Source organism: Coccinella septempunctata, chromosome 3 (genome assembly GCF_907165205.1).
Source record: "Coccinella septempunctata chromosome 3, icCocSept1.1, whole genome shotgun sequence".
Lineage (NCBI taxonomy): Eukaryota > Metazoa > Arthropoda > Insecta > Coleoptera > Coccinellidae > Coccinella > Coccinella septempunctata.
The window spans coordinates 43,501,724-43,523,483 of record NC_058191.1 but is presented as its reverse complement, the minus strand read 5'-3'; the positions used below and the strand labels follow the sequence as shown (position 1 = coordinate 43,523,483).

The following is a 21,760-nucleotide window of genomic DNA, read 5'->3' as shown; positions in this document are numbered from 1 at the left end:
TCCTATTTTGAATCCATGGTAAATAACCCATAGATCAGTGCCAGCGAAATGCAAAAGAGGCGTACAGTTTTATTTTGAACCCTTCTATTTCAAATTGGGAGTTGCATAACCCAAGTGCTGTGCAATCATATTCCGAATAATGAATGGAATTCATATTTTTTTTGCATATCAGCAATTTGTCGCATTGTTGAGTTAGTTCATTCATTTTCTAATTTGGCTGAAGAATTAACATACCTATTTGTTTTTTATTACTAATGATCATGAATCCTTTTTTTTTATATATTTTTATGCTTACAACAAAATATTTCTAGGCTTTGGGTATTTAGTTTTTCTTCATTGCTTACACTGAGATCTGGAACGAGAAACAGGTTTTTAGGATCTGTCTCTTGTTCCATTTCTTTACACCCGCTTCATTGTTATTTTCAGATTGTAAAAGTTTGTAACACTCTTTTTCAAAAGAATATATATATATATAACAGGAATAGTAACTCTCAAATCACTTATTTATAAACGTTCTTTATGAAGGATGGTAATATGGCATTTGGGTTTGATTTATGAATTATTATATGCAGCTATCGACTTAGAGGTTTTCATAATCATGAATGAATTCTTGTACGGTGGTTCCAAAGACCTTGTGACCCAGTAAAAAGTATTAAATAGCCAAAATAGGTAGCCCTTTGAGATTTCCTATAACCAGATTTTGAGATAACAAGATAAGACTATTTTCAAGGGCAAATTCAGGGTGATGTTACTCGGGAAAAAGAGGCCTCTTGACAAAAATCAAAAAAGGTCTCTTAATTTTGTTTGATTATAATGTATAGACAACGAAACCTCCTCTCTAACGAGATGACGATTATCCAAAACAACCAACATCCGAGATATACCTGGTGACCCCGAAAATTATACCTATATTAACGAACCCAACAAACCAATTTTCGCGTAGCTCCGAGCACATGCGTCTCGTTTATACGACCCTCGAATTTAACGGTTTTTTCAACCCCGCGTGCTATATGCACCGCACCCCCACGTAAACAATGGGCGTCCCCCGCGTTGGTCGAGGATGCACATCTGTCGGCGCGTTTGTTTAGTATCTATATGTGCATTCGGGGCCCGGACGAAAACAGCTGTGCGTAGGTACAACGTCGAAAATAACGTAAACGCGTGACGTGAACGCGATCGATACAGGGGATAAATCGGATGGGGTTTCCTGAACCGAAATAACCTCCGTTGATGGAGTTGCATACGAGGTGAGGGAGACTCGTAAAACAAATAAATATGGTAAGATAATATTTACAGTGGGAGTTGTGTGCTTTGTCTTGTTGGACGACGAGGAGAATGGACTGTTGTTTGTTTTGGAGATCGGTAAACATTGTTTCCTCGAAGTGTAGCGTATTGTTTGAGTCGCCAGATGGTCTAAATTGCGAGAAAGGGGAGAAAAGACCCTGGTCTTGTTGGAAGTCACGGAAAGGGAAAGGAAAATTTGTCCATCTACGTTTGCAACACTTTTTTTGTTGCTACTGGGAAACTCTTGCCGACTTTTTACGTTTTTTGCATTACAGTAACCGTTCTATTTGTCTGTATGATGACTAAGAACAGTTTCTTTCTATTTGAAAAAACTCCTAATTCAGATTTGATGTCTTAAATGTTGAGATGGCTTGAAATATTCTCTGTAATCCTTCATTAAATTACTTGAAACTTAACGTGAGGGAAGTCTTAACATTTCTTCCAGATAATCATTGCGACAACGAATTTTGAAACTGAAATTAAGTCTTAGCTCGTATTAAGCCATTTAAGAAAATGAATGTTATTCAGTTTTACCTTTATCTTCTAATGGTCTGTACCCTTATAATGACTTCAAACATTATGTACACTTTAACTTGGGTATTGTGTTAATGGCTGTAACGGTTCATTTGAACTGTCATTTCAATCTTGATTTCAAGGGTGCAAGTAATGTATAATTTTTTTTTAATTCTACATCTCGGAAATTGATACGCTGTGATTTGTCAGTGCTTTAAAACAAAGCCTGTTATTATCTACGATGTTTTCTTGATATCTTATCTCATTTCAAATAGTTGATGCAATTGCATATTGTTCTATGCGTATGTTCTATTTCGAGTGACAATTATGAATCCACTCAGTAATATTTTTAGCTCGTTCTGATAGTACTACCTGGATATCGTCAATCAGACCTTCTGTAATATGCCTTTGTAACGTTGAATTCTGAGAAGAAGTACAGCTTTCTAAGAAATTATAATTTGTAACATTCATTTACTATATAACCATTTCGAGTTACTCATGTTTCCGAATAAGTTTCTAGGAAGGTTGCAGAAGGATCTAAATCTTGTTGTAAATTCTTTTATTTCCCTTCTTACCCTTCTATGAAGGGCTACTCACTTATCTACCTACTGCATAAACGACCTGAAAAAGATCGTTAAATTGTCATGATTTCTCCGAGATTCTGTCGAAATCTTGTTGTAAATTCTTTTATTTCTCTTCTTACCCTTCTATGAAGGGCTATTTACTTATCTACCTACTGCATAAACGAACTGAAATTGTCGGGATTTCTGCGAGATTCTGGCAAGAAGAAGAAGAAAAAAGGAAACATGAATCACCGATATTATTAAAAGGATATTTTATGAGTCACAATTTGTGTTGAAACGAATATTTATTATTCCGAGAGATTGGTCAAACTTTGACGTGTACTCTAAATATATTTAGTCTCATTTGACGCGAAATTTAGTGCTTCACAACTTTCATAATGACCATTTAAAAAAAAATCCCTTCCATATTTGGACATACCTGAAGCCATTCCAGTAATAAATACTTTGGTCGCAATTTTATAATAATTGTATGTTTATCTGATGAGCTAGTATCCGATATGAGAATGAAAATAAACAGGGTGTGCCCCTGAAAACCCCCTTTGAAACCAGTAAACTGACAAAGATGAAATTTAGCGAACATTCTATGAAAGCGCGAAGTCAATAAAAAATTGTTGTGTTTTTCTGAAACACCTTCTTGGTCAAATTAAACTCGAAGAAAATTCCTACCCCTATACCGTTATTTTTAGCGAGAAATTAGGAGATTGTTCAAGCTCCCTAAAATAAATTTTTCAATGGTAAAATATGAATATGGAAAAAAGGATTTAGCGAAGTAAATTTAAGGACTGACTTCTTCCATCCCCTGCAATTATAGGGAAGATTTTTTTGATTGTCCTCTCGCCTCCATAGAATATCGACTCATTTTCATTTACGTCAGTTTCTTGATTCTTAAGAAAAGAAATTGCTTCATAGATGCACCTTTATGGAACTCTATCTAAGCAGGCACTATTTTTTGACGAGGAATCACCAACAACCATTCATTTACATCCTGTACAATGCAGATACTTCATTCTCGTATCGGTGGAAGGAACAAAAGGAACAGTTTCCTATACATACATACATAATCCCAGTAACGCATTGCAAACCCGTGACCTCGCATATTTTACGAGCATCGGAGATGCATTTCGAATCGGGGGGAACCTTGTTGTAATAATTAGAATTCGCGTCATAAAGCTGACGGCACCCGTTCTCCGAGGAAAACTGCGTCGTTTCTAATCGCCGCAGCGTCCTTGGTAAATTAACACACTTGGCGAATGGCGGAAGGGAGGGGGGAAATGCAGGGACGCGCCGCGAACGTGCCCAAACGCCCGTTTTCGGGGAGAAAAAACGATATGAGAAGGCATGGGCCGCTGCGAGCGCGCCTAGCCGGTAGCCCCAAGGTCGGCGGCGGCGGAGGGCCACCGGTGTTACCTTACCGATCTCGGAGGTGAACAATGGTGTTGTTTCCACGACGATTAGGTCGCATCGTGACGTTTCACCTTGCATTGTGACGCTGAAATTTTACGATTGCCGGATCCTCGATCGCGTGATGGATTCTCTCGGCGTCGTTTCCGATATATGTACGGGGTGTCCCATTCTGGGCACTCTTGCGGGGTATCTCTCTTATTTTCGGAGATAGAGGATTACGATTCAGGCGATTGTGTAATTAAGAATGGAGTGAGCAGAATTTTGATGGCTCTCTCGGTTTTTGAGATACAGGGTGGAATAGAAAATTGTCACACCCCCCATCCATATCTCGGTTATCTTTCTCTAATCGGAGAAGTTGAAAATTGTTCTGATGGAATTTTTGTCGTAGAATTCAGTGACGTATACAGGGCGAGTGTTTGACTCATACAAATATTCGAACAGTGCATTTTTGAGGTCAAAAGAAAAACTTTTTTGCTTTACCATTTTTTTCGAATCGGCTCGGTTTAAAAGGTACAGGCTGTTGAAAAACCATAACAAAATCATTTTTAGTTCTATCTCACGCACGGTTTCATCGAAGAAAATGAATTTCTGAATATAGTTTCTCATTCATTTGAACAAGAACACAAGATGTCACCCACGTCTTCCAGTTTTCTCATTATGACCATTACGTACCATAAAAATAAAAAAAATTCAAAGAACCCAATTCTTGAAACTAAGTTGGACGTTATCTAATGAATAGTTGAACATTTTTGTAAAATAAAAGTATTCTTCATATTTTCCCGTATGATGCGCCATTTTCGCGTAATTTTATGTTCAAAAATTTAAAAGGATCTCTGAAATTTGAAAAATTGGGTACTTTGGCTGAATACAGCTCTGTTTAAAAGATCCACAGATGTGTAGTGTCATAGATATACCTTGTTATTCTAGAGGGAATTTTGTTTTTCGAAGGGTGGCACAGCTTAGTATGAAAATCTAAAATGGCTATATCTTTTTATCAGGGCCGAATTGGAAAAAATGGTATAGGAAAAAGTGTTTCTTTTGACCTCAAGAATCTACTGTTAAAATATTTGTAGGAGTTAAGGACTCATACTGTATAGTTAGTTTTTTCCTGGAACCTTATGTTTTTCAGTTATGAATGAAACAGCCTTTATATTATTTTCGATATTGGTCAGACATGAAGTAGGCTTTTCCAAAAATTATGTTCCATAATTTTCAAAAGTAAGCCCACCCTTCATCATGCCCAAAGAACTGTATTTTTTTTCGATCATTCTGTCTAAATTTTGCGTGGACAAATAAAATTCAATATACGGTGGTTTATGGTTAAGTGAATGAGCCAAATTGTCCCGTGATAACTAAAATACCGATTACCATCTGTGGCGGAGACAATTGGTGGGATTTTCGAAAAATAATCCCGTATTTCCTGAGCTGGCGATCGGATCGAATTTCAAATTGAAACGTGAAACAGGTGCCGCTGTGAAATCGAAAGCTTCAACCAGAACGGCCAACCATCCGAGTACTGAGCACGTTCGACGCTGCTCGACTGATTTTTTTTGATACTGCATTACTTAATGAAGTGTGGCACATATTTGGTAGTAACATCATCTGGATTTACAACAATTCAGATCAACGATGGAGAATATACCAGAAAAATTACCCAGTCCGCCCCTAATCCTGAAGGCGAGAGCGCAATCATAGAATACGAAATCGAAATCTGTGGGAGATCGTTCTCGTCTCGCCTCTAACCCACTCGGTCCGGAGCTCCCAAGAACTGTTGTTGTTGACATCTTTAGGGTGCCCCCGGAGTGGTGGGGAAAGAGGTGAGGTGAACGCACCGGCCAAGGTGAACGACTTTGAAAGGTCGCTTACACGCACTTTTCCATAGCCGCAGTTTTACGGCCTCTACCTATATCTAGCCCCGGGGCTTTATCGTCATCATCATTATTATTATTATACGACTTTACGCGTCGACAAAAAACTTTTTTACTGCCGGTTCCGATACGGTCCGCGGATGACGCGCACGCCCACGCCCTCGGAGGACGCAGCAGGTTGGAACACGTTTTGGAATTGCTCCACTTGCGCCATCGGGTCGCCGGGTATCCAGTCGGAGGTGTTGCGAATTGGGTCATTTGGGTTTCAGCTGTGCGGGTAGATGTGGAATGCTCTCCTATCTCTTCAATGATGGTACCTTCTATGGAGATTCGACGTAGATCACGGAAACAACAAGCTCCTTTGACCCAGTCCGGACTCACATAACTAACAATCCCAGTAGAGGCGTGAACTCTTTCTGCGCGTATATCCACGAATACAGTGTTGAAGAAGATACAAAGATCTGACTGAGAAGCATTCTAGTGAGTCCCTACACAGAGACAATGTTATTAATTTATAATCATTGGACACCCTGTCCAAGGGCTCAAGATTCACACGGTTCTCTGCTGACAGATGCCCTAACATCATTAAGCAAGTGATGGTCAGATGTAATGAATAAGGTGACTCTCCATTGGGAGCCAAGACATATTGGTACCAAAGGAAACGATAAAGCTGATGAACCTGCCGAAAGGACATCAAATTTAACACCTGCTGAACCTGAACCCCTTTGTGGGGTTGGTAAAGGCCAACACAAGACGTCAGCCCAACAATGCTAGGTCAACAATATACGTAAATTCCACCTGGAGGAACACTCTTAGACTTGCAGAGGCGAAAAGATCCTTGTTGCCTTCAAACACCAACGTCAGAAGAAGTTACCACAAGCTGACTGGAACTACTGAAGTGACATTTTCTATGAAGTATCTTTTGCACCATGAGATTGTCGGCTGATGGAACATGCAGGCACTGTGGATCGACAGAAGAAGCAGTTCAACACATAGTATGTGAGGCTGGCAGACTTAGGATGCATATAGGCGGGAAAGATTTAGTACTGGATCTTCACGAGATGATAACTAAGCCAGTGTGACCTGAGTATGTCAAGCCTGCTCAAGTAGAAGTGAAGCTGTCAAAATGGGCCATAACGTCCTTATTCACATCTATAAAAGCTTTCATAATGAGTATTTGTGACAAATTGCAGCTCCTAAAGGTGCCCTTTTTATCTGAACCCTTCTGTCTGATAATGCGTGTCCTCGATGATGGGTCCATATCACTGCTGCCCATTTCGCGTGATATCTTGTGAGCGCTTGGGATAAACGGCATCGAGTCAACGGCGTTTTCGGGGGTCAAAAACCCCTTATACGAGGAAGATACGTCTTCGCCATCGGCGAATCGGTTACCCCGGGGCCAACCCGGTACGGTACCACGATTCCGCACAGCACCCACGTTTCGCGAACAGAAGTCGCTCGCCCGGTCGTCGGTGTAAACGATCCTCTATACGCCTCTCCCGTCGTCGCATGCATGCACACGGGGCATCGTGCTGCATGTGCACGGACGACGGGATTGACATGATGATAATGATGCCCATGCAACGCCCGGTCGAGAACCGGGCCACCGGGGTCTCTTCTGTCTTTCGAAAGAGATCGCCTGGGTGTGGTTCGCGGAGGAGGCAAAGATAAATATAAACGTTCCCCCGGATAAATACCCGCTTTGTTTTACGACGCGGAGGTGAATCATGACCGTCGCGGTAACCAATCGGGCCAGAAGAAGCCTGTTACCTCAGTTTTTAGAAGTAACCAACAATAAGACTCTGATCAACATATTTTCGCCCAATCAAAGGCCTAATTTCAAGAGAAATGGCGAAAACTCATAATTCCGAGAATTGTATGCATCGGTGACGATTCGTTTTTTTTTGCCGTATCCGTCAAAACGATTCGTTATTAATCACGATTCATCCAAATCTAATCCCCTTGTCTCCAAAAACTCTGAACAAGAGCCTCACTCAGATCTTGATGAAAAATGAAATGAAAGCCCCAAATTCTTGTGAAATACGCCTCCAAACCAAAATTTTCAGCTAGAAGACTGTGTTTTGTTAGATTTATAGGTAAATTCAAACAACTACAAAACGTTTTAGATATTAATTCACTGTCAAAGGTCTCTAATAAGTCTAGATTCTCTAATGTTCATAAACACACATCCTAAGCAGTCTTTTTTCAAAGTTCAAAGAGAGATAACGTTCTATATCTCCAAAGATATCAAGTAACTTACAGAAGTGTATGCAACAAACGGTTCTTAGGATAATGATTCGTTTTTTTTTGCCGTATCCGTCCAAACCATTCGTTATTAATCACGATTCGTCGAAACTCGAAAATTCTGCCTCAAAAATTTTTGAGTACCGAGGAATTTACGGCATTTCAAACGTCAAGAAGTAATCGATTGGGGTCGGAAGCTTGTGGCGCCTATTCCACGTTTCAAGTTTGACACATTCCCCTTTCCTTTCTCGAGTTGCTTCTTCCGATCGGTATGCGGCGGACCATAACGTCGCTGCTCCATCTTCGCAAAAAGCGATGGTATGTCACGTAAGCCATCATATAATATACGAATCCCGTATAACCGTGCCATCTCGTCAAAGATGTCAAGGAACTTGCGAACCCGTTACCATCGCCGTACCCGCGACCCGTAGCGCCATCTCTCGACGCCAATTAATAATTTCCGTCTCGTTACTCCTCCGAGTACCGCAAGTTCGGTTTCGTTCGCGTAATCTGCGTCGGAGTCCCGTGGGACGCCGACCCGTTTCTGTTTTCGTGTGCCGTCCTGTCATTATCTATGTAAAACAATAAGAGAGTGTGATTCTTGGTTTATTGTGGAGATACGCAACTTCCTCCTCCTCGTCCATCCGATGACGGAGAACGCTGAACTCTGCGGTGCCAACGAACTCCCTTGGCCTATCTCTAGTAAACAAAGGAATATTCTATGGTCCGAGGAGGATCGGGGTTGCCAGATGCGCGAAATGGTCTCGATTTTTTACGAGAACTAGTCGAGAGTGGATTTTTTTCTTGCCCTGGGTGAGATCCACCGAAGGTGATCTCCAGGTGACGAACATCTGCCGCGTGAGAGTTTCAAATGATACGTCTGACATTTCACATAACCTTAAAATAGATATCCGCCCTCTGTGATCGGTGACGGTAATGTTCAACCTTCCTATTCTATGGTCTGTGGATATATGGCAATTTCTCAAGTAGGGAGGGAAGATCAGCGGATTCAGAGAATTCGGAAAATGCTCTATTTTTTCAAACTACTGCCTTACTCCGGACTCTAAAACTCAAGAGTCAGATCGAGAAAGAACGAAGAAAGCACGAGTTAATTGAGATTTTTGACGTTTACCGAAGGAAAATGTAAACAACTCCGAGGTCACTGAATTAAGTCATTTATTATCGACGTCACCATCTACGGTGTTTCCCACTGACGTTTCGGACAGCTGACAAGTGACACTTATCGATAATGATGACAAGGTACCTATAATTTAATGTTTTGCGATCATAGGAGTCATCGACGGTTTGTTTGCCCCTCAATACGTCAGTTTGATAAAAGTGAGGTTGACACCGATCATAGACAGAGTTGGGTAGTACCGATCCGAGTCATAGAGCAAAAATGAATGTTTTTGGCCTTAGTATTTATGGAATTTTTATCATCGTGGTTTTTTTCTCCTGGCTTACTGATATTTTATATTACATCTGGACGTTTAGATAAGAGGCGATTTCTATCCGATCCGGCAACGCGGCCCGCCAACTGTCCCGATCTATTCGCATTTGTCTCGGTACACGCTCCGATTACGAACGCGCGGAATGAATAAAAGAACGAGTTATAAGAGCTCGGTGAAAGGCTAATTTCTTTCGTCACGAGCAATTGTCCTCGACGATTTCAATTTCAAATTTTCCTACGACCGGTAGTTTGGAAGCGTCCGCGCTAATTACCCGTTGATACGCATCTCTACAGGGAGTCTCCGTTACGAGAGACAAGATCCGCCGATAGGAGGAACCGAATGTTTTACAAATATTCGGCCGATGGTCGTTAGTCCACGATTTAGGGCGTAAAAATGCAAATCGACCTTCTTTGCTAGACGGCGGTGAAACTTTTGATTTGTGGGGGTTAATTGAGCGTAGGAAAGTTTTAAGGGGATTGTGCGTTGTTTTGATTACTTTGAATTTGAATGTTTTCCTTACAGGAAACTAGGTATCTATGATTGATGGGTTTTGGTCTCGCTGCTTGGCAAACTGATTGTTTGTTTTCTTAATAATACTTATGGAGCATAGACGTTCGCAATGCAACACGATTTTGACGCAATAACGAGCCTTTCGAACAGAATAAGTCGGGGAAATTCGAAATTCTTGAATTGATGTGGCCGATACTTGTCGAAAATTCAAAATTCATTTAAAAAAAGATTATAAGATTTTCACAAAAGTGAATTTTTTAAAGACCCCTACCTGAAGATGTTATTGTGATAGCGAAACACTTGTCGTGGTTGAAAAACTCATATTTGTGAAAATCAAGTCCAGAGAATTCTGTTAGCTAAGGCCTGTTGTCACAGTGTACAGGGTGGGTTAAATTGGTTGTCTACTGAGGATATCTCGAGAACTGTAAGAGCTACATGAAAACGCATGGCACATTTCCTAGCTCTTTTTCAAAGAAACAAAAGATGGTGAAAACCGTAGTTCCCAGCGATTCTTCGTTTTTGAGATATGTATTAGCAAAAAATCAGATTTGGACGATTTTGAAAAGTTCTCATAACTTTTTTGTGTTTAAAGTTACAGATCTGAAACTTGAACCTTCTTGGATACTTTTCAAGGTTCAGATCTGTCAGTTTAGAGATGAAAGGTTGTGAGAACTTTTCGAAATCTTCAAAATCACATTTTTTACTAATAACTCGAAAACAAAGAGTCGTAGGAGGCTACGGTTTTCACCATCGTTTGTTTCTCAGAAAAAGAGCTATGAAATGTGTCATCTGTTTTCTTCTACCTCTTATAATTCTAGAGATCCCCTCAGTAGACAACAAATTTTGACCGCACCTTGTACAGGGTGTTCCAAATTCGATGCTCACAATTTCAACTTTCACAGAAATCATAATCAAACCGTAATTGTAAAGTGAACATAGCTGATGAACACGATCAAATGACAGTTCTAATCTTTCTGTCATCTCCCCAGCTGTCGCGTGTCGAAATTGAATAAATAGTCCAATTGAGTAAAACGTCGTCCCCTGTCACAATTAATTACCCAATTTTCGACGACCATACAGATCCATCGCGGTCACAAAATTTATTAGGCATCTCATCTCCCCTCATTTCGGACAAATTCACGATCTCTAGAAACCCGTATATATTTTTTCAAGTCTCTCTCTCCCCGATGGAGCGAAACAGGTTAACGCAGTGGGACACGGTCGAAACAAATGGTAAAAACAAGACGCGCGGTGGTACCCGTGCCAGCCGGTCAGAAGAAGGTAGGTACTACTACACAACACCCACTTTCTTTATTATACGGACGCCAACCCGGCACACACGACGGGCCAGTTCTCTCCGATTTATTATTTCGATCTTCTCTCTCTCGTCTTGTTTTTTTTTTCTTCAACTTTTATTCTTGTACGTGCACACACGGTCCCGTCCGTGGAAAAAACCGGTCTCGGCACTAAATCCGACGTACGGGCTGCTGACCACTTACGCACGTTGGCCTTAGATCGTGAAATGGGCAGGATCGAACTTGATTTTTTATCGGGTTTTCGTGAAGTTTTTTTTTTACGTATTCCTTCTTCTGTTGAAGCGCAACAATCCTCGAAAACACCCATTGAAGGTGACTTTTTGTTGGCTTTCACCCATTTCCAGCATCTCCCACCTGATCGACTGATATTGAAAGGATGGACTGGCCAACTCGCTCTCCAGACATTAATTGCATCGAGCGTGACATGTCAGAGATGTCTAGACAACTGTCCTCCCTAGAGTAACAATCTAGAGAAGTTTTCCAACTATTTGGCTAGTTTGTTCAAAAGTTTCAAAAAATGGCCCATCGAAAGTACGTTTCGACAAGTAGAATGATTCAGACAAGCTTGAAGGGGACCGATGAAGTACTAGCTTCCCATATTCTCCCTCAATTGATTTTTTTTTTGCATGAAACTCCATTTTTTCGTCTTTTTCTGAAAGAAATAAGACAAGAGATAACCTATGCATTTCCGAGCATCGTATATAAGATCCTTGTTAAACGCGCTGAACGAAAAATTACAATTTTCATCTTCTGCGGAGCCTGTCCTGCCGCTAGGTCGGATTCTGGTCCAAATCAAGATGATGGATGAAAGTGGAAAGAGGGGCAGCATCACGGGTTACGTCATCGATCACGACACACTCGTGGGAAGTACTAGAAACGCGTTACGCGTCTCTCACGATGTGTATCCTTTTCTTTTCTTTTTTTTTTACTCCCATCGCCTTCCTATCCGTAGAGTCGTAGTAGGATCGACATGAAAAACATGTTGTTGTGTTTGTGTGTGTGTGTATGTATAATATACGTCGTAATTATACGTTTCTTTCTAGAGGGCCGCGTAGATGACGGCCGGGAAATGCGTGCAATTAGGTTTTTTTCTCTGTAGCCGGATGAATTACGAGAGGAATTGTACCTGTTTACGTATTGGCGGTATCCGGAGTTGTCTTGGGAAAAATCATATTCAGGTGGAACATAAGAAAGATCTTTCATTGTTAGGATCATCAATTTTTTCCATAAGACCGAGATGTGCATCTTACAGGAGTTTGAACTTACATACGTGTCCGTTTAATTGAAAGGAAGAAACTACCTCTCTGTCATCTGTCAATGAGTTGAATGTTTAAAAACATACAGCAAATCATAAAATGCTTCAAAAGCTCCCATAGTCTTCGATGTTGTGGATGTATTCCTCCCTTTTTAAAAACGATTATAATATTATGTTGTTTCTGCTCAACATTTTTCTGACCAAAACGGTTATTATATAATAGAAACGCTCTTTGACTCTAGAATGAAGCTTATTACTTCGAAGACCTATAGGGTCTTTGGAAATTTCTTCTCCAAGTCTTAGGTATAATTATCCAGATGCTTTCAGTGATCATCGAATATGGGACAGTCTGTCTTGAGTTATAACCTTGCAGTAAGATGCGTTTTATTATTCCTCTCGTGAAACTTCACACAAGTCTCAGGCGAAACAACAATCTTCACACGTCAGGATACGCTTTCCATATTATATGCGTAAAAATTATATCCTTATCGGCGCAGCCATCATCCTGAGAAAACTCCGTTCCCACCCTTGGAACGGCGGCCAATTTCCGGAATATGCTGATTAGGCCCCGTTTTGCATCTCTCCCATTTGCATTCAACGTATGAATTGTTCGCACAATCGCTCCGATGGTCCAAACAGATTCGGTTACACCGCAACGTTTCTAGGTATGGACAAAGATCCGATATATCATTTCAACCCTATAATGATCCCCCTCATTCGTCTCATTACTGGTTCCGTCCTAGACGAAGGGTGTCAGTCAACCCCACGGTCAAGTGTTGACGGATACCGTCCGTCAGATATGACAGTTATGTAGGTTTGCGGAAAGGGTGCACAAAGGACGCCTATTAATGGACGCGCTTTGTTCGTCGTCGTCGACTAGGTGAAAGGGGGGAAAGGTCCATTAACGACGGATGCTGCGAGAATTAAATTAAACGGCCCCGGTCTAATTTGCGAATAGGAAAAATGGTAAATAGACCAGTCGAGGAAATATGAGACGGGTTGGGTCGTTTTGAATTTTAATCCGGCGTTGCGTTAACGTTTTCTTGAATTATTTACAACGATTGATGTGTTGCGGTTTTAGACGTTGGTGTTCTCACGATATTTCGGTTGTGGTTGCACCGTAATGATTTGGGCAATTTATCACTTTGATCTTGGTGTCCTTCTCGCTCCAGTTAATTTCTGCCAGTTTCAGATTTCTAAGAAAAAAATTAACAATTGCTTTTCAAATGCTGTATTTAAGCGTGGGATGCTCAAGAAAATTTTTCATAATGACCCAGACTCTCGCCAATACTACTTTTTGTTAAGGAATCACCTGTATACCGGGTGAGTCCTTGACTCCTGCAAATATTTCAACAATAGATTCTTGAGGTCAAAAGAAACCCTTTTTTCCTTTGCCATTTTTTCCGATTCGGCTCGCTTTGAAAGAAAGATACAGTGTTGTCGAAAAACCATAAAAAAAATGTTATTTCTAATTCCATCTCACGAACGGCTTTATCGAATGAAATGAATTTCGGAATATAGTTTCTCATTTATTTGATGAGTCTTTTTCGAACACAAGATATCACCCACGTCTTCTAGTTTTCTCATTATTACCACTGCGTACCAAAAATTCAAAGAACAAAACTCTTGAAGCTAAGTTTGAGGCTTTATCATGAATATTTGAACGTTTTGTAGAATAAAAGTATTCTTTATATTTTCTCGTATGATGCGCCATTTTCGAGTAATTTGATGTTCAAAAATTTAAAAGAATCTCTGAAATTTGAAAAATTGGGTACTTTGGCTGAATACGACTCCTTTTGAGAGATCCACAGATGTGTAGTGTCACTGATTTAGCTAGTTATTCTGAAGGTAATTTTGTTTTTCCAGGGGTGGCACAGCTCATAATGAAAACTTGAAATGGCTCTATCTTTTTATTACTGCCGAATCGGAAAAAAGTGTTTCTTTTGACGCCAAGTATCCACTGTTAAAATATTTGTACGATTCAGAATCACCCTGTATAAAAGATAAAGCATGTCGAACATGAATATACCGAAATATTTGGGTCAGTTTTATGGCTTTCATGGAAAAAATCAAGAACATCTTTAGGAAGCTGTTTCTAACCAAAAAATGAAATATCCTACACTGTTTCTTGACAAAGAATCCCCCCTTAAATTTTTCCGCAACTATTCATGTTCGCCCTGTATATTTCAAGATCTTTGGATGTCATGCACTCTTGTGCAACATCTGCCCGTTCTTCTTCCGAAACCTTTCGATCACAAGACAAAGCTCACATAGATAAAACTATGCAATAGCTAATGCAAGTTTTACTATTTACGCTGCTATAATACTCGACCTAAAAAAGTATCAACGAACTCTTGTACAACCGTACACTGCCGGCATCCAGATTGCATCGCTCTCGGCATTCTAAACCGCCGAAAGTTTCTATTATTACGACACTACAAGACCATTCACATTTTTTCAGCCAGAGCGCCGCACCTACTTGCCGAGCGTCCTTCCTGAATCTGGTCGCCGTCTCCGGATTCGGCGTAAATCACTTCTCGGCCACGTGCCGTCTTCGGGAATTTCGATGACGTCCCGTCCCGAAAAATATCGCATTCTAGGAAACGTCCACGACGATAACATAAGGCCCGGTCCCCACTCCGATTCGCGTCGGCGTCACTAACGGATGCTGTAGTAGTAAATAAAACGTTTATCGAACGTAAAAATTGTATGTGTGTGTGTGTTTGCGCTCGATCTCTCAAGGTTGGCGCTTTTTATCGGGGGACACGAGCAGCGCCTCATCGCGAAATAAAGGTCGCCTTTTTTTCCCTCCTCTCCCGGCTTCTTGCGCTCCGCCGAGTACTACTACTACTACGCGTCGTTGTTGTTTATTCGGGTCAAAGTTTGGCCCACTTTGCGGCGACGGAAGTAGTTTGGCGGATGGGACGACGACGACGTTCCGCGGATCTTTATCGCTACCGACCGAATTTTTTTTTCGCGTGCCTTTTACTACGATACGACAACGCGTTATCTTTCTGGCTCGGCGGAAAGTTTTTTTTTTGACGCGTCTATCTTGGCCGCCAAGGCGGGTCAAGAAACAAAGATTGTTGTAGGATCAGTTTATCGTCGAAATGGGTGGAAATTTTTTTTAACCCTATCTATGTCATTTAATCATGGCTAAGTACTCGAGCGAGCAACGTTTATTTACAGAGTGGGCCGTTGAAAACGAAACAGCGGCTTGTATAGGTCGGCAGAATCGAATTATACAAGGCGAGTCTTTGACTCGTACGAAAACTAGATTCTTGAGGTCAAAAGAGACACTTTTTTCCCATACCATTTTTTCCGTTTCGGCCCTGATAAAAAGTTACAGCCATTTTAGGTTTTCATAATGAGCTGTGCCACCCCTGGAAAAACAGAATTATCTTCAGAATAACTGGCTAAATCTGTGACACTACACATCTGTGGATCTTTTAAACAGAGTTGCATTCAGCCAAAGTACCCAATTTTTCAAATATCACAGATACTTTTTAATTTTTAAAAATCAAATTACTCAAAAACAGCGCATTATACGAGAAAATATGAAGAATACTTTTATTTTACAAAACTTTCAAATATTCATTATAAATCCCTAAACTTAATTTCAAGAGTTAGGTTCTTTGAATTTTTGGCATTTTTATGGTACGTAATGGTCATAATGAGAAAACTGGAAGACGTGGGTGATTTCTTGTGTTCGAAAAAGAGTCTTCAAATAAACGAAAAACCATATTCCGAAATTCATTTCATTCGATAGTACCGTTTGTGAAATAAAACTAAAAATAACATTTTTGTATGGTTTTTTCAACACCCTGTATCTTTCAAACCGAGCCGATTCAGAAAAAAATAGCAAAGGAAAAAAATGTTTCTTTCGACCTCAAGAAGCTAGACTCAAAGACTCACCCTATATATGTCATGTTTTAAATATCCAATCTAGGTAATGTGGAAAAATGTTACAGACTTCCATAAAGTTAGGAGTAAAATCAGCAGCATAAGGCTGACCGGTCACCGAATGCGAAGTTAAGAGAAGCCGAGCGTTTTCAATGCTACATGACAATTGACAAGTTACGTCACTCCATTCGTAGCTTGTCACTTAGGGAGAGGGCCCACCAAAGTAGCGTAACACTGATATAGCACATACATGACAAAGGCGATGCAAAATATCGACTGAAACTTCACTCAGATGTGCGATATCTGAAAATTATGAATCGCTTTTGTCGTGTATGTGCCATATCATTTGCTACGCTACTTTGCTAGGCGCTCCCACTTAAATTAGCATTGAAAACGCTCAATTTCGCATTCGGTGGCCGGTCAGCCTTATTCTGATTCTGTCTGTACCTACACATCGTATGAAAAATCATTGTTAAATCTTCTTTCTACTTTGCTTCGTCGAACGCGCAATGACCGTCTTCCATTCACCATCTGACATGGGCGCAAAACGAACCCATATAATCTTGGCGATCGTCCGTCATAAACCGGGACCATATAATAAACCATCGGTAGAAAAAACGGAGAACGCGCCCGTAGGTAACGCCGGCGTGCTACCGGTCGATAAATCACGAGCGCGATGGTATTCGCGAGCAACATATCGGCTAATTAAAAACGTGCACCGTTTATATGGGAGTCAAGTCTCCGCTGCAAGACTAGATCCGACGCCTGGGACGTACAACAGAAGGGTCAATTGATATCGGCGAAAAGTTCAAGATCGCGAATTGTTACCGCCAGATGTCGAGTTTGATCCGATGCTAGTTCGTCCCTATACAGGGTGTACCTTGTATTAAAACTTCGTTCTCTCAAAGTTTCGTCGTTTCCTCGACTAAGACGATGGTGATTATCGTTGTAGAGAAAAAAGGACTATTCTTCAACCATTCTAAACACTCGGTAAACAACTGGAACTATAGAACAAGGCGTATCCATCCTGGATCATCTCCGTCGGACACAAAGGCCTGGCCGGTACCACGTGAACGTCCAGTGTCCGATCGTCTCTCCCTATCATCGTGAGAAAAACGGTCCATGCTCTCGCTGTTGGGGGGGGCAAAGGGAAGGTTCGCCTAAATGATTGTGCTCCTCGCGACACGTGTTCGGCTAGAAACGCGTTGCCTTCTTTGTCCCTTTATTACTATTATTATTCATCACTGCCGATGTTGTTTAACTTGCTGCGTGACCCAGAATCCTTTCATCTCTGGAGCTTTTCCGTTCGAGGAACTCTGAATGGCGATCTCCTTTTCGGAACCCCCTTCCAAGGTTCGGTTTTTATCGCGAAGCTTTGTCCTAGAACGCTAAAACAATGCTCCATCCACATTCTGATTATCTTATTTCAGTTACGTATTTGTACGTCATTAATTTTTGGTACAAGAAGACGTCGTCTAAATTGATGCACGTATAACTCGGGAGTTGTTGACAAACAGCGGTCGGTTATAAAAACATCTGCTTTAATATTCAGGCATGGTTATGGTGGTGTCAACGGCCTTAAACCATAACATTACCGCAAGTGACACATCATCCTACAATCGCTGTAGGTTTTAACCTCGCATTTAACGGGTCAATTCATCGGGACCTCCTTTTTCTTCTTCTTCATGCGGGTTTCTAGATTGAATATGATGCGTTCTAAATCGTTGTCAATACGTTTTAGATGGCTTTTTTTCATTTGTACCCTGTCGGATTGTGCATTCATTGTTTGTGTAAATTTCAGGACTATCTAATGAGTTTCTTGTTAATCGATGTTGATTAGAAAATATCTTGCCAAATAGCATGCGGAAATTTGTTACATTTTTATCACACCAAGTCCGAATTTTGTTACAATTGTTCTTTCCGAGTTTAGTGTAGGTTCTTTCTCAGGCTGTTTGGTAAGAGCTCCAGAGTTCCAATGAACTCCAATATCTGAGAGGACTTCAATGATGCTGAGTCATCATTCCTTCTCTAATTTTCTCGTCCAAGACTTTAGAAGACTTTTCCTTCTCTTCCCACAGAATCTACACTCGTCAGTTTCTGGCAACCTCATTCTCATCATTTGCTTCTTAAACCGAGAAGAAGCCAGTGAGGAGGCTTAACTTTTTACCCAGATCTAAATACTTCTTGGATCTCGCAGTTTCACAATCCCAAGGTAACTTTTTGGAATGATCTACACCTGGAAGCTTCCTCCACAGTGTTTCTCTTTTAGTTTTCCCAATTCTCGAGAAACTTTTTCCTATGGGGTGCATTTTCCTGTACCACAGCAAGGTTAGTGAGTGGACTTTGCGTTCCCTTTCTTCTCGTTTCTTTTGATTCCAGAGTGACCTGGTACCCAGGCTGAAGAGACCTTGGTGTTGGTGGTATTTCGGCATTCTCAGCTTTGAGTCGATGACGTAGGAGTTTGATAGCAACTTGACTTCATCAGAATGGTTGATTTTGTCAGATCAGGGATGGTTTCTTTCCAGGTTAAGGTCTACGAATAAATCTGGAGAGAAACACTGAAAAAAATCCGACCAGGGACCTAACGACAGTGTACCATTTACCTAATGGTATCTATATTGAAATTTTGGGTAGTGTTTTCCCTTTCCCTTTCATTCCTTTTACATAGCATCGTGTTGAAGTTCTTCTAAATGGGCAAGTGTAAAGAATTGTTATAAAAATGTAACAAACTATGACATGCTTCAGGTTTTGGGTGGCGTAGGTTTAGGTCACTTGACTCAGGCAAAAATTGACCCAATTTTCAACCGTAGAGAAAGCATCTCGACCCATTATAAACGGTGCTATCTCTTATACAGGGCGTAGCCGGAAACGCGAACCGACCAAGCGAACATTCTCGCCCCCGGTCCCACGTCGGCGACGCCGGGCGCGACCGGATGCGAGCCGTCGGCGTCGAATTAACACGGATCGTCGATTTTCTCACACGCTGATCCTTTATAACCACCCCCCCTCGTTCCGCGACCAGGGGGGGGTCGCAACCCTAGTAGGAAACGAGTACCACGCGAATCCATTTAGGGCCATGGGAATTCGGTAATTAAAGAGTTTCCTAGGGCACAGGTGGTCCATTCGACGATTTTCCGGCCTGTTGGGAAATAAAAAATCGGCATAGAATCGGGGTATAATTTTTTTTTCTGGTTCCCGTCGAGGGAAACTTTTGTACCGTGATTGAAACGGACGTAAGAAAAGAGTCTTGTTAACGATCGATGGAAATTTGTGTAACCGAAGAATTTCGCATCTATTGGTTCATCATTTCAATCGAGAATTCAAATGTACGAAACATACCGAAAAAAAATTAAAAATCTTAAAATTTTTGGATTTTTAGAAGCCCAATTTTTTCGGTATTACTTCTTATAGCTCAGTTTAATAATAAAGAAAAACGGGCTGTATTTCTATGGCGTATTATGTAGGAGCGATAGCGAAAATGTATAGATAGGGTGTCCCAAATTCGATATCCACTGAGGGAATTGCGGAAACTAGAAGAGTTTAGAGCAAAACTGATGACACGTTTCCTAGCTTTTTTTCATAGCAAAAAAGAATGGTGAAAACCGTAGCCTGCTATGATCCTTCGTTCTTGAGTTATTGGCAAAAATTGAGATTTATACGATTCTAATAACATTTTTAATAACATTTTTGTCTTCGAAGTTACAGATCTGAAACTTGCACCTTCTACAGGCACTTTAATACGTAGAATCCACTGATAAACTATCTTTTTCCAATTCAGAAATAACAAACTCAATAATAGTTTGCGTTAAAAACAAAGTTTGCCTAATAATTCGAAATCTAGAACAGATTCTACGTAAAAAGGTGCCTGAGAAGGTTCAAGTTTCAGATCTCTAACTTCAGAGACAAAAAAGTTATGAGAATTTTTCAAAATCGTCAAAATCTCATGTTTTGCTGATAACCCAAAAACGAAAGATCGTAGAAGGCTACGGTTTTCACCATTCCTTGTTTCTCTAAAAAAGAAATCGGAAATATGTCATCGGTTTCGCTCTAGCTATTCTAGTTTTCGAGTGAACATCGAATTTGGGACACCCTGTAAAAAAGTATAAAACAATGAGAAACTGAAAACCTTTTTGTATAATAATATTCATTGTTCGATTCATCTACTCGAGTATTTTTTGAATAATAGGTTCAAATTTTTTACTCAAAAGCGTTGCATCCTAAAGAAAAAACGCAGGGACTTTTTTGTTCTAAGTTACCTGATACCTGAAAATCGAAATGTCTTACAACCAGCCTACTAGATATTATGTACCGAATGATAGTGATAGAAACGCTGCTGCTGGAGCAATCCGAACTGGGTCAATTCCATCAATCATCTCTCATTATTATACCCGTCTTTCGTACCACAAATCTACTCTGTCAATGGAACAAACAGCGTACGTGTTTAGACTTGACGAATCGTCCAATCTCATCCTTATCTCTCAATTTAACCCGCTTCCAAACGATAATTTGTTTTGATGTCTCTTCGGCCGAAAAACATATATAGGTCATATTTTTATGGATTGCTTTTCGATTATTCACGTCGTAAAAATTACTCAACTTATCTCGACCGATTGATTGCTTACCTAAATTTTTTTTGCAGATTTCATGCAGTTCAAAAAGAGCTCCGGTCTGGAGATGCCCAAGAAGAGCAAGACGGGGGGCAGACCGACCAAAATACCGAGGATGGCCGACGAGCTGACGAGTTAAGCGACAACACAATATCAAAGGACTAGGACTCCTGAAAACACTTGTTACAAAATATAGATCTCCAAGAAAATTTAATATAATAATGATTCTTTCGTATGTTAAGAGTACAATTTAAGTTTTGTTTCATGAATGAAAATTTTTTATTAATTTTAAGTTTGTACAGTAAGTACTATTTTTGTTGGTCTTGATTTCATTTATTTAGACTATGTATTTATTTTTTTTCGAAGGAACTCCTTTCGTTTGATCTCCTGAAATTCTGAATTTGTTGGTGGTCAATTTGTCTGTAACAGTTTTTTCTGCTGACGGGCCGGATGCTGCTGATACTTCCAGGTTTCCGGCTTATTTCTTCCATTTCCAACGTTTCTTCCAAGGGAAAGAATTGATTAATTTCGAATTATGTAAATATCGTGAGAGGAATTGTCTACGGAGTATTATATCGACTTGTAATTGGTTTGCAATTTCCGATTTATTTATTTCGTAGCTCCCAAGAAATGATCCCCGGGTATATTCGCGAAAAAAAATTAAATTATTTGCGGTTCGAGGTCGCGTCGTTATTTGGGAGCTACCCTGTATAAAATTGTATATAAAATGCACTCTTGTAAATAACACCCCCTCAGTAAAGTGCAATTTGTATATTGAAAAAAATAAATATATTTGTCCATTGGAAGAAAAGTCATTTGCT

General features: G+C 40.4%; 2 protein-coding genes across 2 annotated transcripts in view; one reads left to right on the top strand and one right to left on the bottom strand.

The window, feature by feature from the left end:
* LOC123310480 (head-specific guanylate cyclase) overlaps positions 1–1,973 on the bottom strand; it is a 110,020-nt gene extending 108,047 nt beyond the window's left edge. Inside the window, exon 1 of the mRNA XM_044893953.1 lies at positions 1,819–1,973. The gene's annotated coding sequence lies outside the window, so the exon portion shown is untranslated. The remainder of the gene's footprint in view (positions 1–1,818) is intronic.
* LOC123310483 overlaps positions 1–21,760 on the top strand; it is a 22,894-nt gene extending 1,134 nt beyond the window's left edge. The window contains exon 2 of the mRNA XM_044893955.1: positions 20,972–21,760. Coding sequence (XP_044749890.1) covers positions 20,972–21,078 — 107 coding nt within the window. The 3' untranslated portion in view covers positions 21,079–21,760. The remainder of the gene's footprint in view (positions 1–20,971) is intronic.